This window comes from Diplotaxodon limnothrissa, linkage group LG7 (genome assembly GCF_057381915.1).
Source record: "Diplotaxodon limnothrissa isolate DT_005_m linkage group LG7, D_limnothrissa_male_GT1.1, whole genome shotgun sequence".
Taxonomy (NCBI): Eukaryota; Metazoa; Chordata; class Actinopteri; order Cichliformes; family Cichlidae; genus Diplotaxodon; species Diplotaxodon limnothrissa.
In genome coordinates this window covers 46,944,012-46,962,534 of record NC_140602.1, presented here as the reverse complement: position 1 = coordinate 46,962,534, position 18,523 = coordinate 46,944,012, and the positions used below count along the sequence as shown (strand labels likewise).

The following is an 18,523-nucleotide window of genomic DNA, read 5'->3' as shown; positions in this document are numbered from 1 at the left end:
AGTGTCACACAGTTGCTGAAGATTTCTTGGCACTGCATCCCAAAGGTGCCCTATTGGATTGAGATCTGGTGACTGTGAAGGCCGTTTTAGTACAGTAAACTCACTGTCATGTTCAAGAAACCAGTTTGAGATTATTTGAGCTTTGTGGCCTGTTGTGTTATTCTGGCGAAAGCAGCCATCAAAAGATGGGTACACTGTGATAATAAAGAGATAGATGGTCAGCAACAATAATCAGGTAGGCTGTGGTGCTTAAATTATGCTCAGTTGATACTAAGGGACCTAAAGTGTACCAAGAAAATATCCCTCACACCATTACAGCACCAGCAGGCTGAACTGTTGATACAGTGCAGGATGGGTGTTTATTTATGTTGTTTACCCTAAATTCTTACCATAAGAAATTGAAACTAATCAGACCAGGTAACATGTTTTCAGTCTTCTTTTGTCGAGTTGTGGTGAAGTGTAGTATCAGTTTTCTGTGTTTAGCTGGCAGGAGTGGCACCTGGTGTGATCTTCTGCCACTGTTCATCTGCTTCAGATTTCAGTGAATTCAGAGATCTTCTTCTGCACAGCTTGGTTGTAAGGAGTTGCTATTACGGTGACTGTTGCCTTGTTTTCGACTCAAAGCAGTCTAGCCTGTCATCTGACCTCTGGGATCAACAAGGCATTTTTGCCCCGAGAACTGCCGCTTGCTGGATTTTTTTTGTCTTTTTTGGACCATTCTCTGTAAACCCTAGAGATGGTTGTGTGGGAAAATCCCACAAAATCCATGCATGAGATACATGCCATGTGTCAATTCAATTCAATTCAATTTTATTTATATAGCGCCAAATCACAACAGCAGTCGCCTCAAGGCGCTTTATATTGTACAGTAGATCGTACTGTACAATAACATTGTTATCCCAAGCAATCTGTTTTTGACTCTTACAATCAGCCCAATTTTTCTGAATCTTTACATTTGTATTGAATCTACTATTTCCAAATCACATTAATTTAGTTTTGATCAAATTGAATGATAATTTGTTTTTATCAAGCCAGATCTTCAGATCAAATATTTATCATCATCTCATCCAGTACATATTACAAATCAATACAAGAGAAGAACATATTAGTGTCATCAACAAAAACTAGCATTTTTAACACGGTGGACACCTCACATTGATGTACTGTGTAACTTTTGAACAACAATTGGGGCCCAACACTGACCCCTGGGGGAGGCCACAAGCAATGTCCATACATACGGAGTAACAATCATTTAACTTCACAAACTATTGTTTGTTTCTTAACTAACTCCCAACCAAATTTAAAACTACACCGTAATGCCACTGAATCAATTATTTGTTATTAAAATATCATGATCTATTGTATAAAACGCCTTTCTTGATAGCCCAAACACACTGGGGTTTTTTTTGTTTGTTTGTTTTGTCTAGGGAGTTTGTGACGTGTTTAGTTTAATAATGCCAGTGATGTTGATCTGTTTGAAATAAAACCATACTTAGTATCTGTCATTAGTTTATCGTTGTATCATGAGATTCAGCACACATTACACATATTCATAATTAATCACTATTTTTTGCAATAAAACATTATGTTACACTCGAAGGTTTAATTTTTGATTGCAAACCTTTTTTGAATGCATAATAAAACATAAAAGTTGCGTTTCTGCTTGAGAAACTAAAACTGCTGACCTTTGTAGAATGAGCGTCTCACGTTAAAAAAAAAATCAAATTTACAAGAACAATTGAATACGTAGATTTGAAAACATCGTTATTTGAAACAGCACTGCAGATGAAACAGAATACAGCACGTCTTTCAATGGTTTAAGTGGTTATTTTGCGGAATATTTTACAGCTCTTCTTGTGTATCTTTGGTGGATGGCAGTACAACACACTCTGAAGGAGACGAAGAAGAAGTTACACCGGAAATAACCCTTTCTCTACTCCTGTGCATGAGGTTGGCGGGCTGCTAGCTGTATATGTGTATTGGGGGTAATTCTTTGAATTTTGCTGCTCAACTGATCAACTCAACTCGTTGACCTAACACACCAGAAACACGCGGAATCGTTTCATTTGGGTAAAGCAATGACCGCACTTTTAAATGCTTTATTTCACTCTTAGCTGGCAGTTAGCTGTATGCTAAATAATAGGTTCTTAGTGGCAGCAGAAAGCTAACCGGTGTTCTGTCAACTAGCTAACATTAGCTAGCAGCAACTGGAAAAAAAAAAGTTAAAGTTTTTGGTGTATCGCTTGATTATTTCTCTCGGGTATTTACGGAGGGCATCTGGCCAAATTGTGCAGTCGATTAATTGTGAACTGCTTTTTGTGCAGATAGGATAGGTGAGCGGTGGTTGCCCAGCCATGCCGTCCCCCGCTGGACCCAGCAGCCCCGCCGCTGCGCTCGCTGAAGCCCTGGAGAACTCCTCACGGCTCATCGACAGACACCTGCAGGATGACCGATGCTTTCCCGACCTGTCAGAACTGCTCGGAGTCCCCTCACACAGTAAGCTAAGGCGAAGGAAAGACCTAATGATAGCTGTTTGTTTACAGCTCATGCAACACTAAGAGTAGAGGAAAAACTGGGATGGATAATGTCGGTGAAAGCAAGGAGCAGGAGGTTTTGGACAAAACTTTCCTACAGAGGATCTGAGCAGCAGTTGTTGCTCATGTGTGTGTAAAATACAGATTTCAGGAGTGACTGTGGGAAATATGGATGTGTTTGGGTGAAGAGAGACAGTTTAAAAAGTTCAGGGTGATGTGTTGAAAAGCATGAAAATGTGAAGGTTTAGCACTTAGGGTTTTTTTTTTAATTAAATGATTTAAGGCAAAAAGCTTTATCAAAATATTTGGTTAAACTCCCGTAGATCATCTCATTGTAAGAATGTATTCTCCATATGTGATTCTTTTTTTGTTTGGTTATTATTATTATTTTATTTAACTGTAAAAGGAGGAAAGCGAAATCTGCTCCACAGATTTATAAGCAAATGAAGCATCTCTATGTTACGCTTGCATCATGGTATTTTATTTTAAGGGGCTAAATTATTCTGTTGCTCAGTAGTTAAAAAGATAGATAAGGGAAATGCAAAGTTCACATTGGAATTATTTCATATCACTTGACCAAGTTTTGGATAAAATTCTCAGCCTAACCATCTCTGATTTTCCTGACAAAAATTCGAAAGCCAGGGTACACCTTTGACATGTTTCCAGTCTGTTGAAGGGCTAGCAGATAGTGACAGGCAACCATTAACTCTCACATTTACACCTTTAGAAGTTTAGGCAATCACCTATTAACCTAACCCCATGCATGTCTTTGGACTGTGGGAGGAAGCTGGAGTACCAGGGGACACTGGGAGAACATGCAAACGCCACACTGGATTTGAACCCGGTGCCTTCTTGCTGTGAGACAACAGTGCTAACTGCGCTCCTTATTATCAGTTTGTTTTTGTGTTTAGGGGGCATTTTTAAGACACCATTTTCTGTGGAGCCATTTTCATATATTGTAGGTAGTTCTCCTAGTAGCTAAGTAGTCGTTCAAATATTTTAGGCCAAATATCTGCTGATGTGACTGAAGGAATATGGAATTTCAAAAGTGTAGCTGAAGTTCAACATATATTTCTGACAGCGTGAATTTTGATGAAAATTTTAATAGTTTTTGGAACACAGATTTCCGTATATGAGGTGTTTTCTGTACTACCAAATTACTCATATCAGATGAATGGTTCGTTGATATTCCAGACCCGCCCCCCCAGAAAACCCGCCAAAACATCACCGTAACAACTTAATTGTTACTTCTTCTTCTTTTTTCTTTTTTTTGCAAAGATTTGGTGTCTTTGTTTATAACTTCAGCCTCACTTTCTCAGCATGACTTTTAAAAAATATATATTTTTAAAGATGGTATTTAAGAGAGCTTAAATTTCACAATGTGAGTGTCATGCACTAGGCTAAAAGCTAAAGCCTGTCAGCTTCCTTATTTGGAAGTGTAGTCCTGGAATTTTCTTCAGGAAAACCAGAGACGGCCAAGCTTGATGCATTTGGTCAGTTGATATAGAATGAACCATTGTCTTAACACCTTTCAGTGTAACATCTTTATATATTTCAACAACTATATTGCTTACCTTATTTTACAGTGATGGAGAAAAACTTAATACTATAAACAGACTTCCTGTTGTTCTTCACAGATATGCCGTCCCTCTCTGGGGTGTCAGATATGGACTACCCACTCCAGGGGCCTGGTTTACTCAGTGTGCCTAACCTGCCAGAGCTCAGTGCAGTCCGCCGAGTCCCTCTGCCACCTGAGCTCGTGGAGCAATTCAGCCGTATCCTTTCGTTCATTCAGGAAAAACAAATGCAATGATTTTCATCTGACATATCGAGTAGAAAATATGTTCATTGCACTTGTGTTTGTTCCACAAGTAATACGAGTTTCAGCTTAACCAACTTGTAGACATGCAGTTCAACTGCATGATGGGAGTTTTCCCTGAAATTTCTCGAGCGTGGCTTACAATCGACAATGACATCTTTATGTGGAATTACGAAGATGGGTGCGTACCTCTTGGATAAAACAGGACTGACTGACTTTTACAAACCAAGTCGAGTGCACAAACTCTGCTAATATTATTAGTAATAATATTTTTGTTGAGAGTCTTTATTGATGATAAAACCAGGAGTTGAGGCATTTTTTTTCTCTTTTTTTATTCCTTGCAGAGGAGACGTGGCCTATTTTGATGGCCTGATTGAAACTATTTTGGCAGTCGGCCTAGTAAAACCAAAACAAGGTACGCCTAGGCACTCGCAAAGCATTTGTCATCTTTTGTTTGAGTAATTCTTATGGGTTCTGTTTTTCTTTTCTCAGGGATTTTACAGCCACACATTCACTACCTCTTAGTATTGGCCACTTCTGTGGACGTGGTCATCCTTGGGCTCAGTTTCCCCAAAGGTCAAGCTGGTAAGTGATTCCTCATCAGAATTTTTGTAATATTTTGTAGGTAAAAGAAAAGGTTTTCCTTTTAACATTAATAGTTACACATTCCATCTCAAATCCTGCAGCAACCCTGGTATTAAGCAGCAGTACATTAAATTATATCCAGCTGTTTTAAAGGCATGTATTCAGTTTGTTACCATTTACATTGTCAGCTATATAACAACAAATGCCAGACAAGCACACTTTTAAGAATCGGTGTGAGGATATTTGTATGGATGTCAGAGTTGGGTAATGGGAGTAGTGCCTATGATATCATGATGTGCTTACGCTGGTTTATCTGGGTCATATTTGTGTCTCTCTCTTGTTTCAGGGTTGAATGACAGCATGTCTGGTGGGATGCAGCTGCTACCAGACCCTCTGTTCTCAATCCCCACAGACAACACCTACATCCTATCCATCACCTCCACAGATCTGGGACGCATCTTTATGGCGGGGAAGGACGGCTGCCTCTATGAGATCGCTTACCAGGCTGAGGCAGGCTGGCTGAGCCAACGCTGCAGAAAAATCAACCACTCTAAGAGCTCTCTGTCCTTCCTAATCCCTTCTGTTCTTCAGTTCTCCTTCTCTGAAGATGGTAAGGAGCAGGTTCACGTTTCCAGGTGGAGTGAAATATATCTGCCTGATTAAAGCTGACTGGAACATTTTGTTGCTTCTCTCCACAGATCCCATTGTGCAGATTGCAATAGATAACTCTCGTAACACACTTTTCACACGCTCAGAAAAAGGTGTCCTTCAGGTATGAGGCACATTTTGTGCGTACATATCTTTCTGATCGGCCCGGAAAGCAATAAATGTGCAGTAATCACCTGTCGTTTTAAATAATGAAATACTTTCATATTTTTCAGGTGTATGACCTGGGTGCTGACGGGCAAGGAATGAGTCGCGTGGCAACAATGTCACAGAGTTCAATTGTTGCGGCTGCTGGAAACATTGCGAGGCATGTTTTAGTTTAATAAACATCAATCAAGCTTCTTTTTGTGTTGTTATCCGCTCAGAGGAGAGTATTTCTTTTTTTTCTCTGCCTGTTTGAAAAATTCAGTTTTTCCATTTTCAGGACAATAGATCGTTCGGTCTTCAAACCCATCGTACAGATCTCTGTGATTGACAGATCAGAGTCCTCAGATTGCCATCTTCTTGCCGTCACCCACGCAGGTATGTTATGAAATATTAATCAGTATGAGATGAAATACTAGAATACGTGCATTATGTATCGGTCTGTACTGATACTGTGTTTCTGCAGGTGTGCGTCTCTACTTCAGCACTACACCTTTTGCACCTCCGCACCAGAAGAACGTTGCAGTGCGACCTAGCCTACTAGCTATGGTACACGTTCGCCTTCCTCCAGGTTTTTCTGCCTCCTCTACCCTCCAGAAACCCTCCAAAGTACATAAGGCACTACACAGCAAAGGTAATAAGCAAATGGCACTCAGATCCTGAATCATTTATTTGTTCGTTCAGTAACGTACCGGGGCTTCGTTGGCAAGGAACCACATCTGTCTTTAATACATTTGAAATCTATCAGGTGTTCTTCTTATGGCTGCTTCTGAGACAGAGGACAGTGACATTCTGTGGTGCATCAATCACGACTCCTTTCCATTCAAGAAGCCCTTAATGGAGACGCAGGTTAGCGCAAAAAAAGTCATGCAATGAATAAATTAAATGTATGTTTTCCCTTTCTTTGGCACTTTGTTAGATACTGATCAGTTTATCTGTCATGTTCGCTGCACATGTTGCATTGCAGATGATGTCTAATGTAGATGGACACTCTTGGGCTCTTTGTGCCATTAATGAGGAGCGACCGGCCAATTTTTTTACTCCGCTGAACAAGGACCATATCCCCATCACCAGTTCTCCTGTGGTGGTCCAGCAGCACAACATCCCTCCACAGAAGTTTGTCCTCCTCTCTGCAAAGGTTAAAATTGTTGTCATGATGCTTCATGTTGCATACGTAAACTTAATCTTGTTACAGTGTGACAAGACATTATCATAACTGTACAACTAAAAGTGTCAAATCTCCTTCAGGGGAGTCATATTTTTCAAAAGCTGAGACCAGTAGATCAGCTCCGTCACCTCCTGGTGAGCTGTGCTGGAGGGGAAAGTGAAGAAATTGAACGCTTCTTCAAGCTCCACCGGGTAAAATCACAATGACAATCACTGTGTAATGTTTTATAATCCCCTTATCATACCATGTAGCAGTAAGCCTATGCATGTGACTAGCTAGCAGCCTTTGTGACACACAGACACCTTCATCACATGCAACATATTTTTGAATCATTACTGTTTTCTGTACAGGAGGAGCAGGCTTGTGCCACAGCCTTAATCCTCGCTTGCTCCAGTGCTGCTTGCGACAGAGAGGTTTCACAATGGGCTACCAGAGCCTTCTTCAGGTCAGTTAATGGTTTGATATATGTAAATATTTCCAGTCGTTCACAGTGTGCACAAACTAAAGTCAGTGCTGTTTTTTACTATTTTGATCAGATATGGAGGAGAAGCACAGATGAGATTTCCTGCAGCCTTGGCGTCACCCAGTACTGTTGGGCCTGTGATGAGCTCTCCAGCACCGGGTAAATGAACAAACATTTTGCTGTGTCCACCTGGCTGGTGGGATGTGACCAAATCATGCAAAACAAGATCTGTACGTGAAGAAAACAATCATTTTAATCGCTAACTATAATATTTACCATCGTGCATTATTAATGCCCCCTTCAGGTATTATACCCCCAGCACTGGCCACACCCTTTGCATCAATGCAGTCTGGCTCTGCCCCCATCACACCTATGTCAGCTGGCCCTGAGGTGATTTTCTCCGGGAAGCACAACGGCATTTGCATCTACTTTGCACGCATTCTCGGGTTAGTAAAGCCTGTCATCATTTGTCACATTTTTCTGGGTCACAGCTTAAATACTCAGCCTCTGATTCAAAGCTTTGGTTGCTGATGTGTGTTGATGTTGTCCTTAAACTGCTGAGTCACATGTCTTCCTCTCCTGTTTTCCTGCTGACTCTGAACAGAAATATTTGGGATGGCAGCCTTGCTGTCGAGAAAACTATCAGCAAAGGGAATCAGACTGTCAGTATTGTAAGTAACATTACAGTTACATTTACTCACAGCAGAATTGTTTGGATTGTAAAAAAAATCTTGGATGTCAAGATAATTTTCTCCGGTTGAATGGAAATAAAATTTGTGCCCCTGTCAGCCCGTCCCCCTGGTTCATTCGAAATCTGGATTAGCTTTCCTTTTATTAGAGATCTTGTCTTTGACACTTGATTGGTGCTTGCCACTGGATTTGCATGTTAAGGACCTGGTTTGTTCTTGCTTTCGTCAGCTGAGAAATATTAGTTTTATTTCTAAATCTGTCCTGTAATTCACTCTTTAACGAGCTTTTACTGAGGCAGGTAGATCGTCTGCAGTTTGGATGATCTACAGAAGATCCTCCCAAACGTTCCCATGTCATACCTCTACTGATCTCATTGCTCCCAATCAAGTTTAGAATTCAATCTGTGAGCTCAGTGGATTCATTTAGCATTTTATTTGTCCTTATTGTCCTTCTTTTGTGGTTTTTATTTGATGTGAAGCTCCTTGTGATTTTTATTTTGAATGGCGCTAAGTAAATAAAACTATTCCTATCTCTTACATGTTGTTAATAATTAACACTAGCTTTCATCCTTTACCCCCACAGTTGGAAAGCAGTGTTAATTCATTTGATGTGGAGTCAGTCCTTCACGAGCTCTGCGGCTTGCAGGAGTTTCTGGATAAAAACTCTCAGTTCAGTCCCTCCTCTCTCGGTGCTGCAAGGTGAAGCTCCTTACAGATTTGTTTATTCTTATTTTGAGTTAATAGCTGTATTGATACCTCAGAAAGTTGTTAGATCTTTTGCAACATTGCCTTCAAATTAAAGGAGTAGAATAATATAAATGTAAAAAGAATTAAAGATTTCCTTCAGTTCAGTGAGCAGAATACATGATGTAACACCAGCTGGGATATGAACAGATGGTTTAACTTTGCTGAATGTTTTAGTCTGCGGAGAACAGTTCAGCTCAGGTGATTAAGGACTGAAAAAGGTATCAAATGAAGTTCTGTTTAGATGAGACGTCCCCTCAAACTAGCTTCTGTTCAAAACCCTCAAAAAACCAAAACACTTTCCTTTTTGATGTTAATGCACAAAACAGGATCTGTAGATGCTAAAAAGATAAAAATATACTTCAACAGACTCTTGTTTCCTATCTCTCTTGTATAACATCTGTGTTGTTTCCTCTTATCTTCAGCTCCCCTGCCAACCTGCAGCAAAGGCTGCTGGGATTCATGCGTCCTGATGGAGCCAGCTCTCAGCAGGTTCAGCAGGAACTCCAGAGGAAATATCACAGTGAGTCATGAATACAGGCTTCATTTTTTCCCCTGAATATTTTTTTTATTACACTATATATAAATGTGGGAAAGGAAACACAGTGTAAGTTTTTTTTTTTTTTTTTCCTTTGTCATTTCCGTTTCCAGCCAAGGCTCAAGTCTATGAGAAAGTGTCCCTGCAGGCCATCCAGCAGTTAGTGCATCGCTCATATCAGACTCTGGCCCTCTGGAAGCTTCTCTGTGATCATCAGTTCAGCCTCATTATGTCTGAGCTGCCAAAGGTGCATATGTGCACTGCAAACAGATGCTCATACCCCTGCAGTAAAACCTGGTATTCAATTGAAGCTCCCCGTTGTTTTTGGAGTGCTCCTTTGTCATTCTGCCATTTCTTGTTATTTGCAGGAGTTTCAAGAGCAGATGAAGGGAGCAAGTTTTAAAGATGTTGTGATAAGGGGCAAGGAGTTATCTGGAGCGCTCATCACAGGACTCATTAATGTCTATATCAAAGATAACGCCTCCGTGGATGCTATCAGCAATCACCTGCGCGACATCTGTCCGCTGCTGTACAGCAGCGATGACAGCGTTTGCTCCAAGGTTCGTACACACACCTTTTTTTTTCCACCTCTGTGTTAAGTATAGTTACAATTATTGCTGCTTCAGGGGTATCACATTCTTACTTTATTGATGTGTGCGTCTTGTTTTCACATTTCTTATAATCATGGTATTTTTTTAAGGCAATGAGGTCTTGTACTAAGAGGTTATTGATTTATCCACATCGATTCATGTGTCTCAGCACTGAATTTGCTCTTGTCCCCCACTCAGGCTAATGAGTTGCTGCAGAGCTCCAAGCAGATCCAGAATAAAGCAGATAAAGAGAGAACACTGAGAGAGTCTTTACGGCTCTACCAACAGATCAGCCAGCACACAGACCTCCCACTTGTTTGCTCCCAGTACAGACAGGGTAAGGAGATGCAAGACATCTCCACTATCTCTGTTTATATATATATATATATATATATATATATATATACTGTTCGTGAGATTTATTTTCTAACGCTGCTTATCTTCTCAGTGCGTTTCTACGAGGGAATCCTGGAGTTGTGTCTCACTGCGGCAGAGAAGAAGGATCCACAGAGGCTAGGGCCTCATTTCTACAAGAATGGAGAACCTGAGCAGGACAGAGTGGGACAGCAGGCCTTCCAGGAAAGGTAGAAGAAGCCTTAAACAAATCACCCACATCAGAGATGTAGTCATCACCGTTCTTTATCTTTGCTTTTTAAACCTCCAGACTTTCATGTTATAAGTGCATCACAGACACCATGCAGGAGCTGGTGAACCAGAGCAAAGCTGCCCCACAGTCCCCCAGTGTCCCTAAACAGCCCGGTCCTCCTGTCATGACCTCGGACCCCAACATGCTCAGCAATGAGGAAGCGACAGCTCATGTGAGTAGGAGTTTCTCTCATTTCTTTCTGCTGCACTGTGTATCATCTTCATTTCTAATAAAAATCTGTTCCTGTGTAGTTTGAGCAGATGCTGGGTTTGGCCCAGAGGTCTCAGGACGAGCTGTTTCACATCGCGCTCTACAACTGGCTGATTCAGGCCGACCTGACTGACAAGCTGCTCGAGGTACTGTCTGCTTGCTCGTAAATGTTTTGTTTCAGTAAAGCTTGTTTTACCTTTTCATTTTTCTTTCTCTTTTTAGTTGGCAGACATCGGTTCTTACATCAGTTTAGATCAGGGGTGGGCAATTCCAGGCCTCGAGGGCCGGTGTCCTGCAGGTTTTAGATCTCACCTTGGGTCAACACACCTGAATCACATGATTAGTTCATTACCAGGCCTCTGGAGAACCTCAGGAGCTAATTTAGCCATTTAAATCAGCTGTGTTGGTTCAAGGACACATCTAAAACCTGCTGGGACACCGGCCCTCGAGGCCTGGAGTTGCCCACCCATGGTTTAGATTCTATTTTCAACCAGATTTTATTGCCCCAAACATAACAGCTAATATACATGGAAGACAGGTGCTGAGAAAATCTGAAATTTATAAGGGAACAAATGAAAGGAAAAAATAGTTTCTTTAAATTCAAATTAATCAAGTAATGAATTAATTTCTAGTTTTAATTTGTTTGTAGATTATTATTTAGATTTTTAAATAAAGCTCCTCATTTATTTGCTTTCCCAAATGACCTTTCTATTTATTCATGAATGTTTCACATCTCCTTTTTATTGATTCATCCAAAGCTTTTGCACCTCAATTTCATTCAAAGAAATTGTTTTATGAAAAAAATATATAAATGAAGATGTATAAAAATCAACTGGTGTGTAAAAAAACTAGGAGAATTAAAACCGATTTAAATACTTATCAAGGCAAGTTGAAACTACATTTTTTTTAAAAAAATAAAAAATGTTTGATTCCTAAAATGTCTTTCACTTGACGTAAAAACTCCCCTAAAATAATAAAAAAATGAATAGAAAAATGTTTAAATCTAACATTTTACTGCATATTCAGTGTTGTTTTACTCTGATTCTTGCAGTTTTATTTTTTACACCTCCACACATTTGTGTATGAACAAATTGAAGATGCCTTTTGGCATTGTCATGGTGATTGCACACCAGTATATGATACCCGTGTTTGTCCCTGTGCTCTGCGGTCCAGGTGAATTCTCCATACTTGGAAGAACATCTGATGCATATGATCAAGCAGGACCAGAGTAAAGTTCATAATATGGACCTCCTGTGGCGCTACTACGAGAAGAATCGTAACTTTGGCAAAGCTGCCCACGTACTGGCCCGCCTCGCCGACATGCACAGGTTCGGACACAGCAGTACAATGCCAACGCCACAACATGCAACACATTTACATGGAAAATTGGCCACCTCCAACACTGACTCCTTCAGCAAGTGTATACGTTATATTCAACTTATTAAAAAACAATTTAGAAAAAGTACCTTGATGTTTGCACTCTGATCATGTAGCACGGAGATCTCACTGAAGCAGCGTTTGGAGTACATCGCTCGAGCCATCCTGTCTGCGAAGAGTTCATCCTCTATCTCAGCTCAGGCATCTGACGGAGAGTTCCTCCATGAGCTGGAGGAGAAGATGGAGGTAACCCTGACGTTGTAACGCTTACAGTGAAAGAAATCCTAGCCTGAAATTCAGCACATTCTGCTCACGCTCTGTCTACTTCCTGTCTGCCATAGCTTGTGCGTATCCAAGTACAGATACAGGAAACCTTGATCAGACAGTACTCCCATCATCCCTCTGTGAAAAATGTCATCTCTCAGTTGGACTCGGAACTAATGGACATCACAAAGGTAACGTGCAACTGTGGAACAGAGAAGAGTGTTTTTAGGAGTATTTTAACACGCTAGCCCTAATTTAAAGGTGATGGATAAAGAGTTTTGTTTTTACAGTGAATAGAAATTTGTTTGTGGAACTGTTTTTGTTGCATAGCTCTATGGAGAGTTTGCCGATCATTTCAAATTGTCTGAATGCAAACTGGCCATCATTCACTGCGCTGGACACTCTGACCCGATCCTGGTGCACTCGCTGTGGCAGGAGATTTTGGAGAAAGGTGAGCGAAATGTCAAGATCCTGCAAAAATGCAACCTGGGACCCCCCCCCCCCCCTCCCTCTCTCTCACACCCACACACACCCTTTCTGCTTTATATTTATGTATTTTTTTGCATGCTTTATATCTCACTTATACCTCTTCTCTCTTTCAGAACTGGAAGATACTGTGGCCATGAGTCCAGTAGATAGAATGAGGTCTCTTAATCTGAAGCTGGTATCGCTTGGAAAGATTTATGCTGGAACACCGAGATATTTCCCTTTGGGTAAGCTGTAATTACATTGAGTTTTAGTCTGATTAAAATTTGCCAGCTTGCACTTTAAAATTTTGTCAACAGTAATATAATTGGAGTTCCCTTTAGCATCATTTATGTCAGCATGTCTCTGGTGTGCAGGTCTGTAGGGTCATGTTGGTGATTAAGGCAATTGTTTAATTATCCTCCTTTTTATAACCAGCATGTTCAAGCTTGTCATGCCTATGGAGGCATTTATTAATTTTATATAAATCATCGGTACTTGCATGCATGCACATAATCAATTACGTACCCGGGAGTGAACATATTGCTGAGTATGCGATGCTAAGGAGCTGATGTGTCCTGTGATTGCAGAGTTTCTAGTAAAGTTCCTGGAGCAGGAGGTTTGCCGGCTCAACTGGGATGTGGGATTCGTTACATCCACTATGCAGGAGATTGGAGTGCAGTTGCCACGTCTGTTGGAAGTCTATGACCAGCTCTTCAAAACTCGGGTACATGCAGTACCCTGTGACTTTTTAAGCTGAACTTTCTTTTAGTCTGTTCAGTAATGATCCACCTATCTCAATGAATCAAAAAAACCAACCCTTTGTTTGTTTGTTTCTAAATTTTTCATAGGATCCTTGCTGGCAACGTCTGAGGAAACCGCTTCATTTAGTGGAGTGTATCCATGTACTTCTCTCAGGATATGTAGAAGACCCCAGCAGGGTACCAACTTATGACAGGTAATTACGGTCTGTTCAGCTCCTGGCCTGTAGTGGCTGCGGTAGTGTTCACAGCATTAACCTAAGGTCCCCAGTGAGCATTACTATCACAACTGTTGCCATCAGTCAGTGTGTAAGCTGATTATTTTATTTCTTTTAGAGACGATACACATTCATCAACATTACTGTACATGTGCCAGTGTTGGTTAAATCTCTGAACTTTTGTCCCCTGGACAGATGTTGAAAGGAAAAAAAGCACACTGTTTAAAGCCATTTAAAAGTCCATGAAAATGAACCATATACAATAAAAACCACTAATATTAAATAGTACTGGAATAGGGAGTTTAAGTTTGCGCAGAGGCAGTTAAAACACAATCCCTTAATCTCTCTTGTACTACAGATGAACCTGTGAAACTTTAACCGAGATTACATACAAAGAAGTCATAAGAGGCATGCTTTTGTTTACTCATTGGGGGTGAAGATCAGAACTGAGAACCTCTCAGGCCCAGATTATTCTCCATTTTGGACAAGGACAGCTGCAGATCCAATGCACGAGCAGGCATTCCTGTAGTCTTCCTTCTGGTAGTCTGCTGGCTATGCACATGTGTAGTTGGTACGTTAAAATATAAATTCTCCAGGGACGAGTCTGGCGAGACATTTACACCGGAAAGTATGATCTTGGTTTATTTTCAAGACTTTAGATAAAATCTTAAGCTAAATTTTAAATGCTGTGAGCACAGGAAGAAAGTACTTAAAAAAGCGTAACAGAGAGTAATGACGCTGAACATTTTTTTTTAAGTAAGTGAATACATTTTCTAATTTTACACCAAAAATAGAAAATGTATTAAATGTTCCATAAAAGGAGCAAAATGATCACGCTTTAAATACAGGTCTTATCTTGATCACACTAGTGTTTTTTGTACCCCCCCCCCCCCCCTCTTCAGTGTGATGCATTTTTGCTGTTTCTAAGCAACAGATCATGCCCATCATGCCAGCTCCCAGCAGGCAGTCAGATACCGTGGACAAACATGTAAAACCTCACCTCGTTTGGCCACGTGTGATGTTTAGTTTGCACTTTGATCATTTCTCTGTGATTTATTCAGGTCAGAGTTCACTAAGACTATATGAAGCATCCCATTTCCAAACATTGCAAAGTTGTTTTTGTTTTGTTTTTTGCAGACGTCGCTTCACTAACGTGTGTCTTGACAACATCTGCGGTTACCTCGTGGAGCTGCAGTCCCTGAGCCCAAACTCTGTCCTTCAACAAACCATCGGCAACTTCAAGTCCCTGCAGGCAAAGCTGGAGAAACTCCACTGATGTAACTGTGGTCAAGAGACGGGTGACTTGTTGGTGTTGCCCTGTTGGCCTTAAGTGAAAACTGCTGATTTAAAGTGTGTTTACATTGTCAGCAAAGGACAATATGATGATGACGTTTGTATTACAAAGTAGAGTTTGGCTCTTTTTTCCCCTCCAGTTTGTTTTGCAGCTTGGAGAGACAGGTTTTTATAACTTATTTGATACATTTTATTAGTTTAAACATTATGCAGAAATACAACCTTGGAAAGAATGACTGTTATTTGCATTGTGTGCAAATAACAGTCATATATCTAAAGATGAGAAGACACTTTTTTCATCACAAATATGAAATCCCTTTAAATTTTACAGCTTATTGGTTATAGTGGAAATGCAGTTATGTGATGGTTGATTTTTCTGGTAAAATGTCCCCAACTGAAGCCATTTCTTCACAGGGGAATGATTTTGATTGTTCTATTGCCTGTCTGCAAACAGTTTAGTTTTATATGTTGTAATTATGTACATAACTTGGCCATAATGCCGTCGTTTCTGCCACGAGTCATTTACACATTTCATTTTATTATTTACAATGAATGTTTTGTCTGCTTGGGCGTTAGATTTAACGGTGCCATTGTGTGTGAGTGCTTTTTTTGTGATTGTTTTGAAAGCAGAACGATTTTTTAACTCTGCAAACTTTGGCCCACTTGGAAGAAAAATAAATAAAACTCATTTTTAATGAAATAAAACAGAACTTTTGAGGATGTTTTCAAAACACTACACAGAAACTAGGTGTTGTCTGTGAACTAGACACACACGTGTTCTTGGTTGAGATATATCTGTGTGAAACTCTACAAATGATCAGCAGAAAGGGGCATTTAATTGCTTTGGGTGGATGTGACACTGTTTACATAATTATCTTTAATTGACTCCCTCACTCATGCTTTCTTAGAAACATCAACCCTACAAGGCAGTAATTGCTAAATTACAATTAGCTGTGTGTTGGAGTACACAATTGTGTTTTGATTCTTAGCCTCATGAGAAATAAACAGATTTTGACCTGATGTTGGGTTTATTTTTGTTGGTATACTTGCACACGCTCCAGTATAGTAAGCCATGCATAATGTCTGTGAGGGAAAATGTCTGAAGGTTTGCATCTGTTTTCCTAATGCTTGAATGTTTTTGTAGAAACCTAAGCCAGAACAAATACAGGGTTTTCCTGGAGTATGTGTAAACATTTTCCATTTGATTGTTTTAGACCCATGATTGTCAGATATGTGTTTTTATAGCTGAAAAGTAGCAAACTGAACATATGGCAAACTGTTGGTACAAGCAAAAAGCCATCTTTTATTTGTGACGATGTAATCTCAGATACAATAAAGATGACAGTACCTTCTGTTAAGCGTACAACCAGTCACAGTGAAACTATTCACACTCTGTCACTCTGAAATGACCAGAGAGCTTGTTCTAAGTAGGTGAGGGCCACTTGTCATATTGAATTTTCTGCTCTTTAAATGATAGTCAGGAGGTCTTGAAGATATCGTGCTTCTCTCAGAGGTTTAGAGGCAACTGTGGGCATTGCAAAGCCTTCGAAAAATTTGCTTAAAATAGGTCTGAGTTCTGACTCCTCTGTCCTCTTTGTAAAACGGTGTGCTGACCGATTTGGATCTAGCCTTTTATAGTGCAGGAGAAATAAAATGTATAAATAAATGCAGATGAATAAACAGTGAAGCGGTTTGATATAATGTGTTGGACAGCTGAGTAAAAAGAGAGTACACTGAGGCTCAAGAGAAAGAGCTGGGTGTCTTTTTATCTTTTGGATGAGCAAGTGAGTTTTTTCACTCCGTGCAGGAAGATGTAGGGAATGATGCACGTGTAGGAGGCTGCGATGTAGCTGGACACCTCCACTACTATTGATGAAGTGTGGATGTTGTTAGTAATGTGCAGAAGCAAATGAGTCAGCCAGCATACCAGCACCACGCTGGCTACAGCCACCACGCTCTTGGCCGCTCTCACCTGAGTGCTTGAGTTCGGATGGGGTTTAGATGGTATCTGAGAGGGCCTCGAGAGATTTGGCTGAGCTCCAACGCTGCAGTTCTGGGGAGCATTGTGGAGACTATGGCCCGATGGCTGTCGGTTTGGAGAGGAAGGAGCAGGCACACCTGTATAAATGTGGTTTGTAGATGTAGAATCTCTGAGATCTTTTGAGGTGGTTGGACCAGAGATGATGCTGACCGATGCCTTGTTGCGTTTGCTCTCAAATCTCTTTCGTTCCTCTTTAACCATCTCCTTGGTTTGATCAGAGTTATGACTCCTTATACGTTGGTGGTTTTGAAGCAGAGTGATGACAATCTGGGCACTGGCGAATACAATCCCAGCCATAGGTAAAGCGTTAGCCAGGGTTAAATAAATTGCTTCATATATTTGCCTAGCATTTGGATTAGGGAAGATCTCTATGCAATCTTCGTGGCTGTCATTTGCCACCTCCAGTGTGAAGAAGAAGAAGTGTGGGACGCTGAAGACCACAGCCACCATCCAGCTCCCAGCAAGCAGACAGCCCACGAGACACAGGCTGTCCATCTGCACCGGTGCGCCGCCTCGTTTCAGGGAGCCGACCAGCTTCTGGTGCCAGAAAACACTGATGAAGAAGGTTGTAAAGATGCTGCTGGTTTCAGAGAGGCCAGCACAGAAGCAAAACACTCCACAGTAGGTCTTCCCCAGGAACCACCGCCCAGCAAAATCTGCCATGGTGTCAGGCAGGTCCACCAGGTAGTTGGTGATGAGGTTGGAGATGGCCAGATTGATGAAAAGGACCTCGTTTGTGCGGATGCTGGATTTGTGCCTGGGCAGGGAGCATATAGCCAGCCAGTTGTTTCCCAGGATCCCTGCAATAAACATGAGTGCTCTGATGATGGCTTCAATCAACTCTTCCATTGTTTCACAAGATCAGGCAACAACTTGTCAGCCTTTAGATCAGTGTGGGAGCTTCACAACCTTTATATAATCTGAGGAGGATGCTGTTAGCTTTAGACATTTATAGAGGAGGGGAGAAATGGCCCAACCCCATGGAGCTTTCATTGTGCAGTCCCACTGAGATGGACGTGTGTTTCTCATGTCATGCCTTCCCAGGAAACTTCCCCTGGTAGATTATAGAAACTGCCATCTGAGTAAAACACAGAAAGAGGTAAATCCAAAGCCAAATCTGAAAGTTCAGTGAACAAACAGTGAGATTAAAGGGCCAGCAGCCAAAGCTGTGAGTCCTCTGATAATTGACATGTATGGAGACAAAGAACAGAAACACTCAGTCATCCCCGGGCACCAAATGCATAATTTCCCAACAATCCAAGTAAAGCTTGTTCAAAGACATGTGAATGGAGCTCTGACCGAACGAAT

At 40.9% G+C, this 18,523-nt stretch overlaps 2 protein-coding genes across 2 annotated transcripts; one reads left to right on the top strand and one right to left on the bottom strand.

Moving 5' to 3' along the window:
• The first annotated feature begins 1,932 nt into the window (after positions 1–1,932).
• nup155 (nucleoporin 155) lies at positions 1,933–15,334 on the top strand. The gene is made up of 34 exons (XM_085358278.1): positions 1,933–2,070; positions 2,325–2,496; positions 4,172–4,309; positions 4,438–4,534; positions 4,698–4,768; positions 4,846–4,938; positions 5,285–5,548; positions 5,637–5,710; positions 5,820–5,911; positions 6,029–6,126; positions 6,215–6,382; positions 6,497–6,597; positions 6,716–6,886; positions 6,997–7,107; positions 7,267–7,361; positions 7,453–7,538; positions 7,684–7,825; positions 7,984–8,050; positions 8,652–8,767; positions 9,238–9,335; positions 9,464–9,597; positions 9,719–9,910; positions 10,139–10,277; positions 10,389–10,524; positions 10,605–10,758; positions 10,838–10,942; positions 11,970–12,124; positions 12,290–12,419; positions 12,515–12,628; positions 12,768–12,888; positions 13,040–13,150; positions 13,493–13,629; positions 13,754–13,860; positions 15,019–15,334. Exons 2-34 carry the CDS (start codon positions 2,355–2,357, stop codon positions 15,155–15,157), a joined length of 4,098 nt encoding a protein of 1,365 aa, XP_085214404.1. The 5' UTR covers positions 1,933–2,070; positions 2,325–2,354; the 3' UTR covers positions 15,158–15,334.
• Positions 15,335–16,939: 1,605 nt separating this feature from the next.
• Positions 16,940–18,064, bottom strand: ora5 (olfactory receptor class A related 5). The gene has a single exon (XM_085358277.1). The coding sequence runs from the start codon at positions 18,062–18,064 to the stop codon at positions 16,940–16,942; it is 1,125 nt and encodes a 374-aa protein (XP_085214403.1).
• Between the last annotated feature and the right edge of the window lie 459 nt (positions 18,065–18,523).

Bases quoted from the DNA above. Each gene is read 5' to 3' on its own strand.
- nup155 (XM_085358278.1), top strand. From the start codon at position 2,355: ATGCCGTCCCCCGCTGGACCCAGCAGCCCCGCCGCTGCGCTCGCTGAA. The intron at 5,711-5,819 runs GTATGAGGCACA...CATATTTTTCAG, and splicing joins CAGAAAAAGGTGTCCTTCAG to GTGTATGACCTGGGTGCTGA. The intron at 8,051-8,651 runs GTAAGTAACATT...TTACCCCCACAG, and splicing joins GGAATCAGACTGTCAGTATT to TTGGAAAGCAGTGTTAATTC.
- ora5 (XM_085358277.1), bottom strand. From the start codon at position 18,064: ATGGAAGAGTTGATTGAAGCCATCATCAGAGCACTCATGTTTATTGCA.